We start from the raw sequence: 20,847 nt of genomic DNA, 5'->3' as shown, positions 1-20,847 counted from the left end.
ATAAATGTCATCATGACACATGATCTTTGTAAAGTTACTAAAATATTGTAAGTATAGTATAAAATCTGAAAAGAAACGAAGGAAAAGAAAACTTTTATCAAAGAAGTATTTATATTTATATGAAAAATCACATAAAGAGAAAAATTTTCAGTGACCTCTTTTAATGTGTGTTGTCAATACAATGTTTGCAATATCTGATGTTTTAGGTTTTTGTGGCTGTTGGATCAAATGAAAAAGATTCTAGTTATTCCTAACAGAACTAATTCAGAATAAGAAATAATTTTTGTTGTTTTTTTCTACAGTGGCTTTACTTGAAGTAGTAATGAAGTTTAATTTCTCCATTTATTTAAACATACCAATTACTAATATATTTTTAACTTTTGATTTAATATGCATAAATCATCATTGAATTTCAGATTTATACAATATTACTAAGTATATTTACAATAAAATTATTGAAGCATTATTTTTTGTTGATATTTTTCAAAATGTGTTTGATAATATTTGATTCATAAATTCAAAATTTTGAATTTAAGACTGATAAAATTAATAAATTACTAAATCATTTAACATTCATCTAAAAGATAACAAAAAGAATTTTATTTACAATTATATTTATTTATTTATTTAATTTAAATTTCACTTTCTTTATATAATGTTTAGGAGATTGATTTGTAATATCTAACTATTTTATAAACATATAAATGTCTTAATTATTAACTCTCATGATTAAGGAGAGGTTAAAGAAAAATTGTATCCAATACAATAACAAATTTATAATTATAATAGAAAGTGTTCAAATATTCACTTACTAAAACATAATACTGATTATTATGTTGTATAATTTTATAATTATAAAGCATATGTTTATAAAATAATAAATTTAATTAATTATACAATTATACAGTTAAGGTATCAATTTACATAAATGACTGACATCAGAGTTCAAGACAATTATGCTGTAATTAATTATGTTAAACGATTTAGTATGTTGTATTTATTATGTTATTAAGAAACTAAGATTGTTGATTAAAATTTTTTAAAAGTAATTTTGTTTAATTGGATTAATGTTAACAGTTAATTAATTTAATTAATGTTAATAAAAAAACTTAATGGTTTTTTTTGTTATTTTTGAATAATAATTCTTGGAAATTTTTTAATGTATTGTATGATTAATATATTAGAAAATGATGCTAGTACTGGATTTTCTGACAATGTTTGATATTTTATAAATATTGTATAATAATAAATTTGCATTTTTAACAAACTCCAGATTTAAGTATCTTATAATATTGTTTGAGAAGTTGGATCTTATAGATTTTATGATGATGATAATAAAGAGAAAATGATAAATGGTATTATAATAAAATGAAACAAAACCTATAGTTTATTATTATTGTTTGTCTAAAGCATTTAGCTATTTCTATTAACTATTACATATATTTTTAAAATTAGGTATTTACATTAAAAATATTTTAAAATGCATTTATATTTTTTAAGTTGAACATAATTGTGAATGAATAATTTTTTAAAGTTTTGTTTAATTGTTTAAGTATCAAGTAGCAAATTTTGAATAACTGATGATCTGAAGCTACCATTTGCTATATTTTTAATTTTAAGAAAATTCTAGCCATTTTGTAATTAGGATTCTCTTATTTCAAACAATTGATAAAAGTTTCTCAATTAGAATGTTTTACATTTGATTCATTATCACTTTGCTTCATTTATTTGTTAATTTTTCTGAAACTGGGGCATTCACCTATTTGTGTATAAATATCATTACAAAAAGATATTTTCATTCAAAAAGTAATGTAAGCTGATTTGTAGAAATAGACTTGTATTATTCAATATATTCTGTTAGTTATTTTATAGCATATTTTAGAAGAAATAAATTAATTATCACTTATTTAAAATGCAAAAAAGAGAAATAAATTTTATAGTTCATCCAAAGCTATTTCATTTTTATTAATTATTGAATTTACTCTATCATTTCAGGTAACCTACAAATGGTTAAGTAAAGTACTATCACTAAATTGCAACTCTGCAAAACAGTATGTATTTATTAATTATAATAATTTATTTTTCAATCAAACTTTTGTCGTTGAATAATTATAAGCTTTTGTTTTTCTTGTAGGAATACAAATATTATGTAAATTAAGTACTTTTGATACATTTTATATTACCAAACTCTTGAAAAAAACATAAAATAAACAAACAAAAACAAGTTTTAAAAATAATAACGGAAAAGCATTTTTAAGTTTGTTATTTTTTTGAATGTATATGTTACCGGCAAAACCCGATTTTACGCCAAACTAGTTTTGCCTAGGCCAAACTAGTTTGGCGTAAGCATGTCAGGCCAAACTAGTTTAGAATTATTATTCAAGTATATTAATGGTTAAATATATTAATGGTTAATTTAAGTTCATCATAAAACACAAATAAGTTCATTTTTAATTTTAGTTTGATTTTAAAAGTTATTTTTATTATTTCGTTTGAATTTTTGAAAATATTTTGAAAGTTAATTATCTTTAAAAGTAATGGCTTAATAAAAAAAAAATACAAACTGATAAGTACTGATTAGCTTATTTTTATTTTATAGTTTTGTACAAGTGTTGTGTCACTCCTAATCAATACCATTTTTGGTTAATGTTACCCTAGGTATCTAAGATGGCAGCTTCTCTCCAATTCCAGCAATCAGAAGACAGGGAACAGTTGGACGCACGTTTTAACCTAACCTAACCTATTCTAATAATTTGGTTGCTAATAATTATGGTAATTTATTAGAATAGGTTAGGTTAGGTTAGAACGTGCGTCCCCACTGTTCCCTGTCTTCTGATTGCTGGAATCAGAGACGAGCCCCCATCTTCAATATCTAGGGTAACATTAACCACGTTTTTTAAATTAAGTAGACTATGTTTGAATAAATATAGTTCATCTAATTGATTGCCTTTTAATTTTATTTTAACCATTAATATACTTGAATAATAATTCTAAACTAGTTTGGCCTGACACGCTTATGCCAAACTAGTTTGGCATAAAATCGGGTTTTGCCGGTAATATATATAAACATTTTGTAAAATGTAAACAATGTTTTTGTTTAAAGATTTTAAAGAAGAAAATGTTGGTTAGATTTTAACAAGATATTTATTTAATTTGAACTGGTATATACAGTCAAACCTGTTTTTATGCGCTCTTTTTATGTGCAATTTTTATTTGTGCGATTTTTTTAATGCGAATTTTTAATTTGTGCGGTATAGTTGGCGACTAGTCTCATGCGATTCGTCATGTCTTACGTTGACTTATTATAGATAAATAAACTTATTATAGCATTAATGCACTTATTATAGTAATATTATTGCATGAATATGCAAAAAATGAAATAATTTACTTTTTAAGTCAACAAAACACCACCTGGACAAAAATATGTAAAACAGACGATAGACCAGACGATGCAGTCAAGTGCTGACATCTGTTGTCAATAAATTCTATTTCGTACGGTTTTGAGTTATTTTCTATGTGAGACTTTTTTTATGCGGTCCCTGTTGACCGCATAAAAAAAATATTTTTTAATTGTGTCGCGAAAACTATTATTTACAGCCATTCGTGAAGTTTCGTGAGATTTTTTTTAATGCGTTTTTTTTAATGCGGTCCCTATCCCCCGCATAAAAACAGGTTTGACTGTATTGTATTTTTTCAATTCTAAGACACACCTTGAATTTGAAGTTTCTTTTTGAAGGGAAAACTTTAAAATAACCACTTTAATTAAGTAACAAATATTGCTGAACATTGTAAAATTTTCATCCTGGACACCCTTGTTTGTCCCTGCTTGCTTTTAGGCATCTTGTACTCAAAGGCATGCAGTATTTCCATCTTTTCAAAAATTTGTATTAATGTACTTTTTTTCTTTTATGATTTAAACGAAGATAGACTATTGATGATAAGTATATTAAAATCAATTGACGTTACAGTATATAAAAATTAGTGAAATGTTGACTTCATTTGATCCTTAAATATGACCCTTGTGCAGTATAGCTTAGGAACATCTATTATTGGTGCATAACATCCACAAACAACAATCAAGCAATCACTGCTTGATTGTTGTTTTGGGCTGTAAGTATAATATTCCATTTATTGTAAGATATATCTCTTTCTCAGATAAATAAAAGTAGGTAGAAAAATAAGTCTTAGAATTGAGAAATTACAGTAATTTCTTAATAGATATTGATGATGAAAGTACATTGAAAATATTTAATAAATTTAACTATTTTTTTGGATTTGTAAAGGAAAGCTTGACCTCCATTACAATACAATATTTATGAATGCTGAAAAATTGGCATATGTATGCAGTATTCTATTTGAAAAAGTTAAATTTTTGCCAATTTTTGTCATTTTTCTAATGTTTTCAAAAATAATATACTACTATTGGTGTGAATCATGATTGAACTTACATTAAATGAATTATCCATCAAATTATGTCTACAATGAAAAGGACTTATCACACATACCAACATCAGAACACTTGAAATTAAGAAATATTTACTAATGTTTTTATCAGACATCTTCAGGTATATACCGCAGAACAAAATGGCTACATCAAAATCGAACATGTTTTCACAAACGATTTACAAGTTCAATTTAAAATTGTTTCTGCAACAAAGAACATCTACAATTTAAAATTATTTCCCAAACAAATTCTATATTTAGTTTAAAACTATTTTTGAATAACTTACAAAATGCATTTAAATTAATTCCCGTAAAAAATTACATATTTAGTTTAAGATAAATTTTTTGTAATAACATACAAAAAGAGTTAAATTAATTTTTTGAACAACTATTTTCACATAAATAACTAATTTTGTTTAAATTTTCATTTATGTAAAATGGTATCTGTGTGGTCTAGTGAGATGTATTTGAGAAAGCTTTAAAAAGTTCAAAGAAAGCATGTCACACTTTAGATAGTTTGTCAGTTTCTTTGAAATTAATTCCTATTCTATTCTTAAGTGCCCAATAAATTTCAATTGACTCCAAGTATTTAAAGTGTAAGTTGCTGGCTTTTAGGGGCAATAAGTTAATTGCGTGTCAAGAAAAGCCTAGGGACTGGTCATATGTTGGTGGTGGTGGCAGAGGCAAAGATGACAAGTGTCTTACAAGAACTGTTTATTTTAACATTAAAATTAAGTTACATAAAAAATGACACAAAAGTTTGATCTAGATCGTTCTGGGTTGGAGAGCTCCTGATGTCGGTGGTCAGATGGAGGGTGATGCCCCAGGACGTTGGGGAAGAAGAGTCCGTAGAGTTGGAAGAGGGACGTTGGCATACGGAGTGGGTAGCTGGTTGATGCGTTGACGAACGCTTTGCGAGCAAGTGGAAAACTTGGGCATCTCTTCTTTCAGGCCTTGATTTGGGGATTTTATACGATTTCCCTCAAATTTCCCCCTTTTGATTAGTCCTGTGTCCCTTTCCCTTTTTCCTGATTGGTCATCCTTCTGTTTCTAACCGAAACTGGAACCAATTCGTGTCGGGAACAGCCCCGGGAAGTGCTGATGGGGTCTTGACACCTGCACTTGTAATTTACACTGTTATGGTCTTTCTTGGACATGTGGCTTGACCAATTTGCCAGATGTTTTATGTCCATTTCCTTCCCTCAGATGGTTTAGGGCTCACATGACCTAACAGGTGTTCTTTTGGTCATTAGTCTCCTGTTTTTCTCGATTGTTTACATCTCGACTTTTGTATATGAGCACCATGACAAAGCCCCCTCTCACCCAGTAGACATCTCCGTCATTCATCACCATGTTGTATTTGTTTTTAGAACAAGTGTTTTCCTTTCTGTTGAGTCTACCACACATGTTCTTGATCCGCTTTGACCACCGAACTTTCCCATTTTAGGAATTTTTATAATTAATCGAATTTTCGATTCGGTTTTAGGAACCTCACAAAAGTGTGCTCTATTGGAAATCCTGTGTAGTAATCTTGTGTCCTGTAGATCAACACATATGTCTTCACATCTGGCGTAAGTGGCTAATACTTAATTTACACTGAGCATTTCAATCTAGATTATGATAAGATCATGACTGCGCTGTGGTATGACTTATCTAGACTGTTTCAAGTTTGACTGAAACGAGGTTCAATTGCAATTGACAGAAGAGAGTTTTTAAATTAGATCTAGTCATAAGAGAGTTCTCACAATCCCACATGCATGAGAAGAAACAAGATGGTTGTGGAGTAAGTGTCATGTATCAACAGAGAAATAAAAAAGATATTTGGAGAGAGAGGATGAGCTCTAGCTATTATTAGATATATGGCAAGAAAAGGTATTTATTTCTGACCAAATTTCTGACCAGCTATCAAAACAGGTAGTAGTTTCCATTTAGATTTAGTTTCCAGTAGATAGTAGTTTCCATTTTGTTCATTGGTGTTTGTGACCTATCAAGTAGTTATGTCAGTTTTATCATCGTGTGCAATAGCCATGCTCTTCTCAAGTGGACTGCCTGTGCGAAAAGCTCGATGTTTGACTGGTGACAGTTGCAATCGAGATCAAAGTGAGTCATGGATTGTGTGCGAACGCAGTATAAGGCCATGGTTGAAAGCTTCTTTCTTATCATGTATTCATGTTCCTTCATTCTCACAGCAAAGCCTCTTGCAGTCACACCAATATATAATAATGTATGGTTAATTCTGTCATCACACACAGGTGCTGCATAAATTCTGGGAGAGTAAAAGTTAGATGTGGTGTTCTTATCATTTTTGATGAGTGAAAAAATTGTCAGTGAACGTATGCTAACTGAACATCAGTTGTCCTGGTGATTTTGACAATTTGCACAATACAACTAGTGTAATAAGTCTAGCATTTAAGGCAGATGATAATAGCCCACAATAGAACCTCTAAAATCTGTTGGCTTGACTCATTGTCCTGATGTCAGAGGTCCTGCATTATAGAGTTAATAAGATACAGAAGGTCATCTGGCTTCAGAGGCCATTCCTATACAAACTGCTTCTAATTATTAATATACATAGTAGGAAAGGAGTAACACACTGCCTTGCTCTTGATATATCAATTTTTGTGCTTGAAATTTATTTTCATGTATTTCCTCATTAGCATGTTTTTGAGTGTTCTGAAATTTACTGCAGTGTTGCATGGTTCTGACATTACAGCTCAAATGATTGGCAATGGCATGCAGTAACAATCCAGCTCCCTTAATTTGGTGATCTTGTTTTCATTGGTGATGGACAAATGGAAGAATACTTACATGCTCTAAACATAATACAAGTGTAGGATTATCAGATTCTTGGAGATAAAATCGGGAACAAAATGAGTTTTTCCCAAAAGTTACTGAGGAGTTTCAGTTCCAGGACATCAATAAATGTGTATTTTTATTATGCTAATGACAGAAATACATTAAAAATGTGGAAAAAGAAAAAGAAATATTATTATTTTAGAATAACATTCTCCTGTTGCCGAATAACGGTAGGAAAACATCTGGGACAATCCTGGAAATATGATGCAACTGGCAACCTATGTAAGTGAAGAGGCTTTCTGCAGTTATTCATGTCTCATAAGGCAATAGTTTAGTATTCATTGTGGCATTTTTTTATGCTCCTTCAGATGCAACCTACTTCAATCAATGCAAAATTTTAATCATTTGCATATTTCATACATTGTCTTTCCTCATTTGTAATTTGCCTTTTCCTTTCCTTTATGCCTTTCCTTTTCCTTTATGATGCTGCAATTTTACTGTTGAATAAGATATTATGTAAGTGAAATTTATCTACATACACTGTATAAATAAAGTAATAATAATAATGTAATATTTTAGTAAAATAATGTGTTTAAATAATGCTTTTAACTTTTTTATTAAATGTTATAAAATTATAATATTTTGAGTACATAATAAAATTCAGAATGAATTTTTTCCAGATATTTACAGAAGTTTGTTAACAGACATCAGTTTAAAGTTGATCAGCTAAATATTTGTTATTTTGTAGCAGGATTTCAAGTGTTGAAAGATGATTCAAAAGTTTGTATTTTTTTTTAAATTGAAATAATAGTTGTTTTATATATATATATTTAAAATATATTAAAATTAAAACCTATATAAAAGAACCAATCATCTGAAGATTCCACAAATTGAACTAAGAACTAATATGAAATACAAATTTTAGAAAACATACTCTTGCACTTAAATAATATATGAATTAGCACAATATATTAAAATTAACAAAAAATATTACAAATTAAAATATTTAAAATAATTAGATAACAAATATTAATGAGATAAAGGAGATAAATTAAGATAATTTGAAATGTTTCTTAAGGAGGAACTTCTAAGCTGGGTTGAGTGTATTAGCATCTTTTTTATAAATGCATCCAACCGTAATGACTTGCTTATAAATCTGGAGAACTTCTGCCACTCTAGCCATAGACGTGTCAGGAACCTTAATAACTGGTATCATCCATTTTAACAGGTTTGTGGAAATGAATCCAAATACAGCTAGGACAATATTGCATTTATTAGTGTCAATGTTCTTTTGTGCTCTGTTAGCCTCAAATCCAAGTGTTTCAAGATATGGCTAACACACACCGATGAAACAGATTTTATCTCAATTTTAGAATTTCCAAAATTGGGATGAAACCTGGCTATTCTGTGGATTTCTGAATTTTGAGGATATACAACCTTTGTCATTGCACAACAGGTGATAAACTATTGGGTTCCACTAGTACACTATAAATGTATTCTTAGCTAGCTTGAAGTCACACAGGAAATGGCACAGATCTTCATTTATGTCACTGCAAAAAATTTCTTTTTACTCTTTGTTATAGCAAAAATGCTAGAGTTAGTATGCTGTTATGTTGTGATGAACTTTTGAATGGTACTGCTCTGCAAGCAGTCTGCAAGTGCCATTTTTTAAATGTAATTTAATTCATCAATTGTATCATTGAAACTTGAACAAAGTGAAGGCTCTTCTTTTTAAGACTCTGTAGGTGAACAACTTGAAGAGTAAAAGGTCATGAGAGCAAGCTGGAATATGTAGATGCAGTATATCAGACTTATAGGCTCTTGTATAGATGCCTCTTTGCCTTGCCCTGTTGTCTTTTGTAATTTATATAAGTTGATCATGTATTCCTGGTAGAATTTAAGGTAGGATTATAATTATATGGCAGATATCTTCAGTACATTTTTGTAAATTATTTTGGAAAACGTCTTTGTTTAGCAAAAACTTCAGTTAAATAAACATTTTCTCCTTATTTGACAGTTATCTTTGGAATAAATACTAAGTGAACAAAGAATATAAATTATAAATTTGAACATTTAAGGACAGAATACACACAAAACAATTACTATACAATACATGCAAATTTTGAAAATTTCAGAACAATATAAAATAACATGAACAGTAAATCAATGTACAGTTAATAAAACTAATATAAATGACATAAGATATAATTAATATTATGAAACTAGTTAAAATTTAAGAATTAATCAGAATTTTTTGCTTTTTAATCAGAATTTTCTTGTATGATGATTTTTCAATTGTGTGAAAGTCAATATATATTTTTAGTTATGTTTAAAACTTTTTGTAAAGTTTAGAGTTCAACATATTTTTTATAAAAAGGATTATTGGTTATTTTAACCTTGTTTCAATTAACAGAAGAGACGTGCTTCTATTTCTATTAGTAACATATTTCTACTTAATGTCTGGTTTTAAAACTTTCTTGAAGAAAAATCTAGCATACATTAAGCTTCATTTTACTTTCCTGGCTGTTATATATAACAGAGGGAAAGTATGGTGATCAGTCAAAAATGACCTTAAGATTTTTACATTTTCAGACTTAGAGCACCTTGAAACGTTGAGAAATGCAAAAAATTCTAAGAATGACTATGAATTAGTATTCTGTTGTATCCTAGTTAGTATTAATATAGTTTTAATTGTCTTTAACAGATTTATAAGTAAGTTTGCAATGGCAACCAACTAATGTAATTATTAAATCACTTCTTGCCTGTTTATATCTATTATATATAGATTATACTATTATATTGTATTTAAATTTACAGGCTTATCATACATGTGAGACTATTATACTAAGTTATTATAGTATATACGATTTAGACCATTTTATTTAGTAACATATCCCAAAATGCATTTCGGCTATTTTTGCTTAACCCTTTTTAGATGGATTTACGTCTAAAATACAGGAAAACTTTTTGAGACAATACAGAATTGTACTGTACATATCCATACTACTATAGATATAAGGTGTTCAAACAATTACGGAAATACAATGGTTTAATGAGGTAAAATATTATGTGCAATAATTGTTATATGTATATTTTGTAAATGAAGTTGCTTTATATTTGATAAAGGTCTACACTACCCAAATGGCACCTTGCGAATATGTTTATCATAGCATAGGGGTAAACACCAGAATAAAATCCATGAATATTCTACAACTCAAGATTATGAGATATCATGAATTATAATACACATATAAGGAAAGATCATTTAAAATGGTGTGGCATTTATTTTATTGTCTTATTATGTATTGTATATCTAACACATGGAATGTTGTTGGTGTTTGTACATGTATGGAAGGCTTAGTTTGGTTACATGCAATTGGCACCGAGTTAAATTTTTAAATGTGTTTGTATGCATATTGATGATACAGTTCTGTATTGTCTCAAAACATTCTCCTGTATTTTAGACCTATATCCAACTGACGAGAGCTAAACAAAGATAGTGAAATGCATTTTGGGATATGTTAATAAATGAAATGGTCTAAATTGTATATACTATGGTAACTTAGTATTATAGTCTCATGTGTAAACCCAAGCATTACATTAACTATATATATATAGTTAATCTAATGTTATGCAATTTGTAACAATAGCTACCAACTAGCATTGTAAATTAACCATTTAAAAATTTTTTCTTGGGAGAATACTGATATTTATATGAGGGTTGATTGATAAGTAGTGGCAACAATTTTTTTTTAATCTCAAAAATTATTAATATAAGATGTATATGGAATACTTAATGCTCTTTAATCCTCATTAAATTATGAACATAATATTTTTATAATTGTACATGTAGAACATTCATCTCGATGATGGCAACAGAACTGTCTGATGTATCTTCCAATGATCTGTCATCATGTTTGGAGCAAAGGTATTGTGTGAAAATTGCTGCCAAATGTGAAATAATAGTAAGTTAGTGTTATGAAGAATTGGTAAAAGCTGGAGGCACAAATGCTCTTCCTTATTGTTCATTTTCAAGATAGTTTAAATTGTTTACAGAAGGCAGAAATCATTGATAGTAACATCAACATTTTCACATCATTATACTTGCAAGCCATTTGCCAGAGGGAGGCTTTTTTGTGATAGTCACCTTTATGACATCGCTTCAATTATGCTTTGGATCCACAATTTTCAACTATATGTCAAATCCTAATTATTTGTATTATATATTAGGATTAATGTAAATGTTTTATCATTCACATATGTCTTGTAGATTTTGAGATAAGAAATAGTTGCCACCATTTATCAATTCATCTTCATATTTTTTAATATGCACAAAAATGTCAACATATTTTAATTGTTTTATAATCATCTAAAAAGAAAATATTTGGAAATATTGGAAATATTTTTATAGTTAAAATATTAGTGGATATGAAATGTACTATATTTTAAGATTGATTTATAAAACAAAATTGGAATAAATTATAATAATTATGGCTGCTATATACATGTGACTATTTAATAGTGAGATTTGTCAAGAAAATTTTAAATAGAGTAAACAGTACAGTTATTTGCTGCTTAAGGAAATTTTTATTTTAAAAATTCTATGACATTACAAATATTGATTTGGGAAATATTATACTTACTGATGAATTTGTTTTTTAATAGCCTTTCTATTGCCAACATCTAAAAATTATAAACACCAAAATTTAACTCAAAATGTTCCTTGTTTTAGGAAAATGAAAAATTATGCTGTTATTGGCTGCACGTAGCTAATTAATATTACCAAGAAATATTTTCAGAATAGCTTTTATAGAACTCTTGTTAAAGAAAAATTTTTTTAATGTTATTAAAGAAGTTTAAATTTGAAATGGCCAATTGCTGTACTGTTTATCCTGGAATAGTAATCAAATATTTAATGTATTATGTAAATTTTTTTATTATTATTTTTAACTCATCTTTTTTTTTCAATTAGATATATAAATTTATTATTACATCTGAAGAAAATCTTGAAAAATCAAAACAAAAATTTTCAGTTTTGACGAATGTTCATTTATACAGCATTCATCTGTCAAGTCTTAAAGTAAGGAACACTTTTTAAATTGCATAAATATTTCATTTTTATTAGTATTATTTTAATTATGTTTTAGATTATTTATCTGCTTTTAAATAACAAATATCTGTTTATGAATGTAAACTATTTTAAAATGTACATAATTTGGATTAATGATGTAGATATTCCTAAAACCATCTCAAATTAAATTGTTAATTGTGATGATCCAAAAAACAAATATAAACATCTTGAAGCCTGATGATCATACCTAAAGCCAAATGATTACCGGATTAAATTGGACTGCATTCCTGCTACTAATAATTATTAAATATTGAGTAATTTGGCACTAGAGGTAGGTGTTAGGTGCCATCTCGCATTAAATTTAATAATTATAATTAAATTAGTTATTAAATAATTCAGAAATTTCTGGAAGAAAATCAAGTAAATTGTATCTGCACAGTATGAAGTAGTTGTGGGTTTGAATCCTGCTCTGGGGTAACTCCTTTCTTCTAGCAATTTATAAAGTACAGTCAAACCTGTTTTTATGCGGTCTTTTTTTTGTGTGATTTTTTTTTATATGATTTTTTATTTGTGCGGTATAGTTGGCGACTAGTCTCGTGCGATTTGTCATGTCTCACGTTGACTTATTATAGCTAAATAAACTTATTATAGCATAAATGAACTTATTATAGTAATATTATTGCATGAATATGCGAAAAATGAAATAATTTATTTTTTAAGTCAACAAAACACCACCTGGACAAAAATATGTAAAACAGACGATAGAAGAGACGATGCAGTCAAGTGCTGACATCTGTTGTCAATAAATTCTATTTTGTACGGTTTTGAGTTATTTTCTATGTGAGACTTTTTTTATGCGGTCCCTGTTGACCGCATAAAAAAATATATTTTTAATTGTGTTGCGAAAACTATTTTTTAAAGCCACTTGTGAAGTTTCGTGCGATTTTTTTTTTTTTTTTTAATGCGTTTTTTTATGCGGTCCCTATCCACCGCATAAAAACAAGTTTGACTGTATTTAATAAATATTAATGTAATTCTAATTATAAATTTAATATGAGATAGTACCTCATGCTTACCTCTAGTATCAAATTACTCAGTATTTAGTAATTATTAGTAGCAGGAATGTAGTTTGATCTAATCCTGTAATCATTTGGCTTTCAAAAAACAAATTTAAAGTTGGCCTAACTATCCTTGTGAAAAGATGCCTGGTCATTGATGAGAAATCACCTCAATCAGAAACCTCTCAATGGGATTCCTTGCTTTGGCTTTCCTTCGAAATCAAGATTTAAATGAACTGACTATTCCATCTCTGTCCACAAATGTACTTATCCAATATACTTTTTGGAGTGATGACAACTGGTTCTTAAATGATAAATTTTCAAGTTCAGCGATTATTTAAAATCAAAACTTGAAGCTAATGATAAAATGAGCAATTATTTATTGTGAGATTGTTACAATGCCAGGCTGCAATTTTTAATCATATTTTTAATTTATTTAATGTAAAATATATGCTCTCCACCTCAAATTAGAAGTGGCTTGCCCCTGTACATCATACTTTTCCTTTAATAATAGAGTCATCTATCTAATACCTTTCAGGAGAAATTTTTGAATTGAAATAACATGACTTCCAGTTTGCATTGGAAGTTCATCTAAAAACTAAGTTTTTAAATACCAGAGATTAATGGCTTCAAACTTCCATATGTAGTGGGCATGTAACATTTAAAATCTGAAAAACAGAGTGGTTTGACTTTGTAAATGTTTAACAAAAAATAATTACCTATGGTAGCATTAAATATCTAAAAAATAAACACAAATCTGTGAATCTGATTCTAGTATTTGGGATGTCCATCTGAATATGATGTTGATGACAGAATCCAAATACAGGAATTCAGTCAAAAGCTTTGGAGTTTTTATTCAATGCTAAATCATCATTAATTGCAATAATTAGTTCTGCTATTTTTAAAGAAATGTTTCAATATTCTAGCATCATTAACCTGTCTTATTCCACTTTTGTGTTTTTGTTTGAAACAATTCTTCTACCAATGCTGATTTAATGTTACTTTCTTGATAATTTGTTTTTTCATTCTTGAACAAGGTCATGTATCTGATACTTGCATTCTTTTAATCTTATTTTCTGCATCATTTCTGTAAATAGTCTGTGCCCTCTCTTGTATCTCAACTTGAAAAATCTGACAGCATCTGTTTGCTTAACCTTTTTTGCCATGTTTTTAAGACTGTGTATGTTGTTATAGATATGTTTAAGATTATTGAAAAATCTCAACAAAAGACGTAAACTAAGCATTTTCTATATCTCTCAAGTAATTGACTTCTTTAGTACAATTCTTTTATATTTTTACATTACATACACATGTAGATTTTTAATTTTTTCAATAATCACTTATTTTCTATATTATGTTTTAAATTATTGTGTGTCTTCTCTATTTATTTTTTAAAAGATTTTATGAAAAGAAGTTTGAATTTGTTAATATCTGTTGTTTAAATTTTTTTTTTGTTTAATTAATGTTAAGATCTAATATTGAGATGAACTTAGTCTCAAAAAAATTTTATTTCATAAAATGTTTCATTATCAGTGCTTGGTTTTTGTGTTGTTTGTTTTTCAACTATTGTTGTTTATTTTCAAATTCAATATAAATTTTCTGTTTATGAATTTGTTTACAAATATCAACATCCAGTTCTCATTAGGATAATTAAATGAAGATCTACATATCTGAGAGATTGGATTTGATTAAATGTTTGAAAGAAAATTAATTTTTTGTCTTGAAATTTAAATTTGTCTTATTTAAATCTCAGAAAAAAAAACTTTTTTCATTTTTATTATCAGAGGATCAGTGCATTTCTCTCCCCCGGAGTCATTTCCTTTCCCAGGGAACTCAGAATGTGTCACTGGAAACTAAAACAAAAAATTCACTATTGGTGAAAAAAGACAATGTGACTTGGAGTATAAAAAGGAGTGACTCAAGGACAAAGGGTCGTCGAGAGTTTGTGAATGCTTCAACAAAAGTGTCCCAGAAAGGTTTATCGTCGTCCAGGCTACCTGGAACTTCATTCCTTGTGTTTCTTTAGAGAATACTGTTGAACTCACCTGATTATTAGATCCTCTAGTTCTCCCTTGCTTTCTTGACCAAACTCCAAGAAAAGGGAAATCTCAATTCCTTCATGGATCCATATATTCCATCAACATTTTCCATATATTCCAGAAAACGCCAAAATGGCAGAGTTTTATGTCAAGGATCATCTCAACCGCATTCTTGGGCTCCTAGTTTCCTTAATTGCTCCTGAATTTTTGCTAATGTTTCCTGTAATTGATTGTGGTCTGTAGGAATAGGCTCCTCTCTATTATTGCTAGGGTAATTTATAGTTCTTACTATCACTTGGGATTTCCCCTGTTAGTTGGTCTATAGTTTCCTCACTAATCGCAGCTCTCACAGTCCTATTGAAGCCATTCTGAATTCTGGTCCCCACTGAACTACCAACCAAACTCAAATTGTCGATCCGGAAGTCTGCACAAGGTATATATCAACTCACGGTTTCTTGTAAATTCTCTTTCTTGACCAGTATTCGATAGGATAGATATGTATTCCTTTTTGTTAAATTAAATCAGTTTTTAGTTGTTAATACCGTATCCGAGTGATTCACTTCCAAGCTGTCTCTCAATCCTCCTCCATCCTGAATCCGATCGTCCACGCACGTGACCGCTTGCGCGAATCTTGAATTTTTGTTTTTTGTGTCTATCCTAGAAGACAATGGCATCAGTCCTGACAAAGTTCTAAAGAGATGCTGACCCTCTGGTCACACATATATTTACATGATTTAAAATAATAGAGTAAATTAGAGAGCATTGTGTCTGAATTTGAGTAATATAATGTTGTGAATAATTAAAATAATTTAGTTTTCATTTGATTTATATTTAAATAATATTATATACAAGTAGACACTATATGGTATGAATCTTTTTAAATTTTATTATTTTAGGATTCCAGCTCTTTATACACAACTGAAGTTTGTAGTGATAAAAATTTTGAAAAATTACAGAGGTATGGAAATAATTTAATATATTATTATATTGTATGAATTACTTTATAATAAAGCCAAATGATTGCCGGATTATATCTGGCTATATTACTACTACAGGAAATCCGTGTTAATTTGAAATTCAAGGGACAAAATAATTGTGACTGTGAATTATCGAGTTTTGAATTATCTGAGATTTACATATTTCTGTACAATATGTCTAATGCCATGTAACTAATGTAATTTATTAAATAAGTGGAATACAGCTACATATATAGAATGCTATTTTTGTTAAATAATAATAATAATAAACTGCAGGTAAACAGCACATGTCTAGTGAGAATCTCACTGGTTGCTAGATGTGTTTTACAAAAAGTAAAGCAGAATTCCTCAAAATGTAGTCCACATTATTTTTAAAGTGATCCAAAATGTATTAACTTGCCCAAATGTAGTAGCTTGGAACTCTACAAATATCTCAATCTGCTACTTGTAGCTCAATCTTGCCATTGCCAAAGACCAATTGTATTTTATGAAATAAGAGAAAAAAGGCCAGTCCACGGGTCAAGTGACACCTGAAAATGTATTATTGTAAAAGCAATGCCATGTTGACCAGATTAGAATTATTTTTGGTCTATTGTTCTCTTATGGTATGGAGACACAATGATCTGAACAAATGAATTAACATATACATATCACAGTTCAGACAGAATTTTTACTTTGAATTTCAAGGTACTCGTATTTTGAACTAACCGAATTCCTTAACATGTAAATCTCCATATCCCCAGTCAGGACAAATAGTACAGTTCAAATTAACAAGGATTTCCTGTACTACTAAAGTTTCCTGCTAAGCTGTTTGTATATATTTACTTTATAATTTTATAAGAGTTTTATATATGTATTGTAATGTATGATGTGAGAACAAAAGCTAAGTAGAAGAACTATTGTATATCTTTATAATAGTTATTTCAGGAATCTGATTTTTCGAGATAAGGAAATACAGAATTTTTTAAAGGAATGATGATAGATATCAATAGACTATGAAAAGGAAAATCCATAAAATATAATATTTACACTCACAAATAAGATGTCCTTTGCATCTTTGTTTCTATGAGGAAAACATTATGTGTAATGCAAAAAAAACTTTAAATAACTTAAATATTTATGCTAATGATAGAAATCTATTGTATTATCCAGCTGGGTACTGAACTTAAAGTAAAACTTTCTTGGATTCATTTTGGTGATAAACAAAGTAAAAAAAAAATAATGCTATGCCTTACACTGAGTTTTTCAGTGAATCAAGATGACTGGAATAAATCCAAATTTCATAGCTCTTAATAAACAAATGAATTATTCAAGCTATTTCTTTTCTATTTGAAATTATCCTATTTAGTTCAAAGTTCAGCTAAAAAAAAAATTCTGTACATTTAGTGCCTAGAAGAGGAAAATGCTATTATAAGTGATACATAAATCATTGCTAAATAAATGTAAAATTATACTGACAAGAATCACATATTTTCATATAGTTGTATTGTCTTCAATAATATGGATAATCATATTATTAATACAAAATACACTTTCAAAATGGTGTAAGTATAGCAAATGATAGCAAATATCTGTTTGAAGTGCCATGGAAAATCTGTCAAGCAGTACATTACAACTCCCATCCAAGTTTCTCTCATAAATTTCACTGTCAGTACTCAATGGAAATCAGACTAAATTGTAGAGCAAAAAAGGTCATTCTTTTCCAGATGCCAATCAAAATAGGAAAGGAGATTTGAAAATAAGATATTTATCAGAATTGAATTGAGATAATGTTTTATTAGAGCTGACCTCAAAAATATGTTCTCATTCATCATGTTCTACAGAAAAAAACGACTCCTGTAAAAAGTTCTCATATTTATCTAAATAAAGTGATGAAGAAGAAACATTTTGAAGTCCATACAGTTCTAATGATCAATTATCGATACATTTCTAATGTCAAATAGTACATTATAAGCAATATTAAGAAATAAATATTTTAATAAGACTGACTCATTGATGATTGTTTTTCATTTTTCAAGGTAGATGATGAAAATTATCCCTTGCACATCCCAAAAGTGTGGCCCTAACCTTTCCATCAGTTGCTGTGGATTGCATTTATTGGTGTGGGTTAGTCTTTCTACATCTACTGTTTTGACTGTTCCTTCACTTCAGATGTGCAGTGATGAACCCATTCTCATGAAAAGTTACAGAGTTAGCAAAAAGTCATTAGAGTTACTTCAAACACTTGAACAAAACATTCATTCAAATTTTTTTGTTTAGTATGAACAAACATAGCACTCATTGCACATACAGCTTCTTCATACACAAACGCTCATATTCAAATGCTCATGGAAGATGTTGCACACATTCCCTTAGATGCCCAACATCTCTTCTATCTCTCTAATAAGTAAGTTTCATCCAACAATTGACCATAACAATTTTGTGGATCTTTTTGATAATTTATTAGGTTGTCACTTTTGGATATTCATTGTGATATTCATCTTCACAGCTCATCCGACCATGTGTGAATAATTTTAAGTGATGGTAAAAATTTGCAAAGACTTGGCTTTCATTTGATAGTTCCTTTTCCCTTCAAAAACTAGAATTTTTTGACTACAAACCTCCTTTTCTTCAATGAGTATTAAAATCAATGTGCATCTTCTTTACCAGACTTTCAAACACAAACTAAACAACACATCAAACTAATTTTAGACATTTGCTTGTTTGAAAAATAAGAAAATAACAGGAAAAATTTGCTGCCATCTATATATTATTTACCTTAAATATCAAACATCCCTTGTACTGAACTTGAAGTAAAACTTGTAATTGATTACAGAACTTTGACTTTGTGTACAATTATATATTTAGATTTATATGTTGTGAATACATTACAAATAGTTTTAAAAATATACTGCAGTTACAATTTTTATTATTTTAATTTATTCTTTATGTAATAATTTTGGTTCTATATTTATAAAATGAAAACTTAGCAATAATTATTTAATTATGATTAATGTACAAATTAAATAAGTTTATGAAATACATAAATTAATTTATATATATTTATCTATCAAACATAGCATTTTGTTCTCCTAGAAAAAAGAATATTCAAAGTAAAATTGACGTTCAGATGAATACAATACTTAGATTCAAAACTTGAAATCTTTTAAAAATAAAATTTCTATTAAAATGTTATGTTGAATGTAAAGTTATCTTCATACAAACATGTATTTATTTAAATAAATGTGATTTAATATTGATTAGTATTTATTTTATTAGATGCTCTGCTATTCAAAATAAAGAAGTTAAAATAAAATTACAAGAAGAGTTTCAAAAAAAGAAGCCTAATGAATCCAATGAGTTAAAATCAGATGTAAAATTACAGGTATTTCTTTAAAAATATTTTGACATGGATAATAAAAATTATAAAGAAATCAGTATGAAATTATCAGTATTTGTTGTTAATGCAAAATTGTCTTTCAGTCTTTCTAACTTAATTTGCAAATTGGCATTATTGATTAAAAGTTTGGGTTGATTTGCTAAATTAATATGGAGAGTTTGAAGAAACCTGTTAGTCTAATTTTTTTTACTAATATTAAATCTTTTAACTAAATTCCTCATTAATATTAGTTTTTTTTTTACTGGATTTATACACATACAATAAATAATGGAATGTATAAATATAAATCTAGCAGCAAATATATATATATATATATATATATTGCTCAATGAGGATAATTAGCTTTAAGCTTGAGAAATTACTTGTTTTTCAGTTAGAAAAATGGTGAATTGAGAAAACAAGCTATTTAAAAAATAATTGACAGGACTTTTTCTTTGGTAGTAGTATTTGATCTATTTTGCTTTACAATTTTTGTCTGAATGTGTAGATAAATTGAGTGTAGACTGATGCAATTTTCACCCAAACCAGATATGTAAACTTCAGTAGTTGCACAACTATCAGAAATTTTTGCCACAGGATGAACTATAACTTCAGATAATATATCTGAAGTTATAGCTCATCCTGTGGCAAAAATTTGGTCAGTGGCTAGTTAAGTCTAAAGAGTTAAATCCAATTCACTTTTAGTACAGAGACAAAAATGTGGATCCATTTTTACAGACAGCAAATATATCCTTAAGTTTTGGCTTCTTAATTTGTGGCTGAGTTAATCTTATATCCAGTCAATCTTGTACTTTTATAATTACATCATCATTAAATTCTGATCTAATATCTTTAAAACATTATTTTGCTGACTTTTTATATGATTTTTCAGCAATTATTTTTGATCCAACATTTGCAGCAAAATTTAGAGGTTTACCCCAAGATATTTTCCTACTTTAGTAAGAATAGACTTGCAAAATAAATCTCTAAAAAACAAAATTGTCTCTATATTTGCACAAAGTAATGTCTGCTTCCAACCTATTGTCTATTTAATCTAAAATATAAATTGGGATTCCATAACATTTCTGTGGTCTGATTACAATAA

General features: G+C 28.3%; 1 protein-coding gene across 1 annotated transcript in view; it reads left to right on the top strand.

Annotated features, from left to right (window-relative positions):
• LOC136983234 (DNA polymerase delta subunit 3-like) overlaps positions 1-20,847 on the top strand; it is a 45,131-nt gene that overhangs the window by 5,737 nt on the left and 18,547 nt on the right. Inside the window, exons 2-6 of the mRNA XM_067279921.1 lie at positions 1,996-2,051; positions 7,920-8,019; positions 12,212-12,319; positions 16,304-16,365; positions 19,643-19,748. Coding sequence (XP_067136022.1) covers positions 1,996-2,051; positions 7,920-8,019; positions 12,212-12,319; positions 16,304-16,365; positions 19,643-19,748 — 432 coding nt within the window. The remainder of the gene's footprint in view (positions 1-1,995; positions 2,052-7,919; positions 8,020-12,211; positions 12,320-16,303; positions 16,366-19,642; positions 19,749-20,847) is intronic.

The sequence above is a fragment of the Centruroides vittatus genome, unplaced genomic scaffold (assembly GCF_030686945.1).
Source record: "Centruroides vittatus isolate TY-2023 unplaced genomic scaffold, ASM3068694v2 contig_879, whole genome shotgun sequence".
Lineage (NCBI taxonomy): Eukaryota > Metazoa > Arthropoda > Arachnida > Scorpiones > Buthidae > Centruroides > Centruroides vittatus.
The sequence above is the reverse complement of the archived record's forward strand: the minus strand, read 5'-3'. Positions and strand labels throughout refer to the sequence as shown.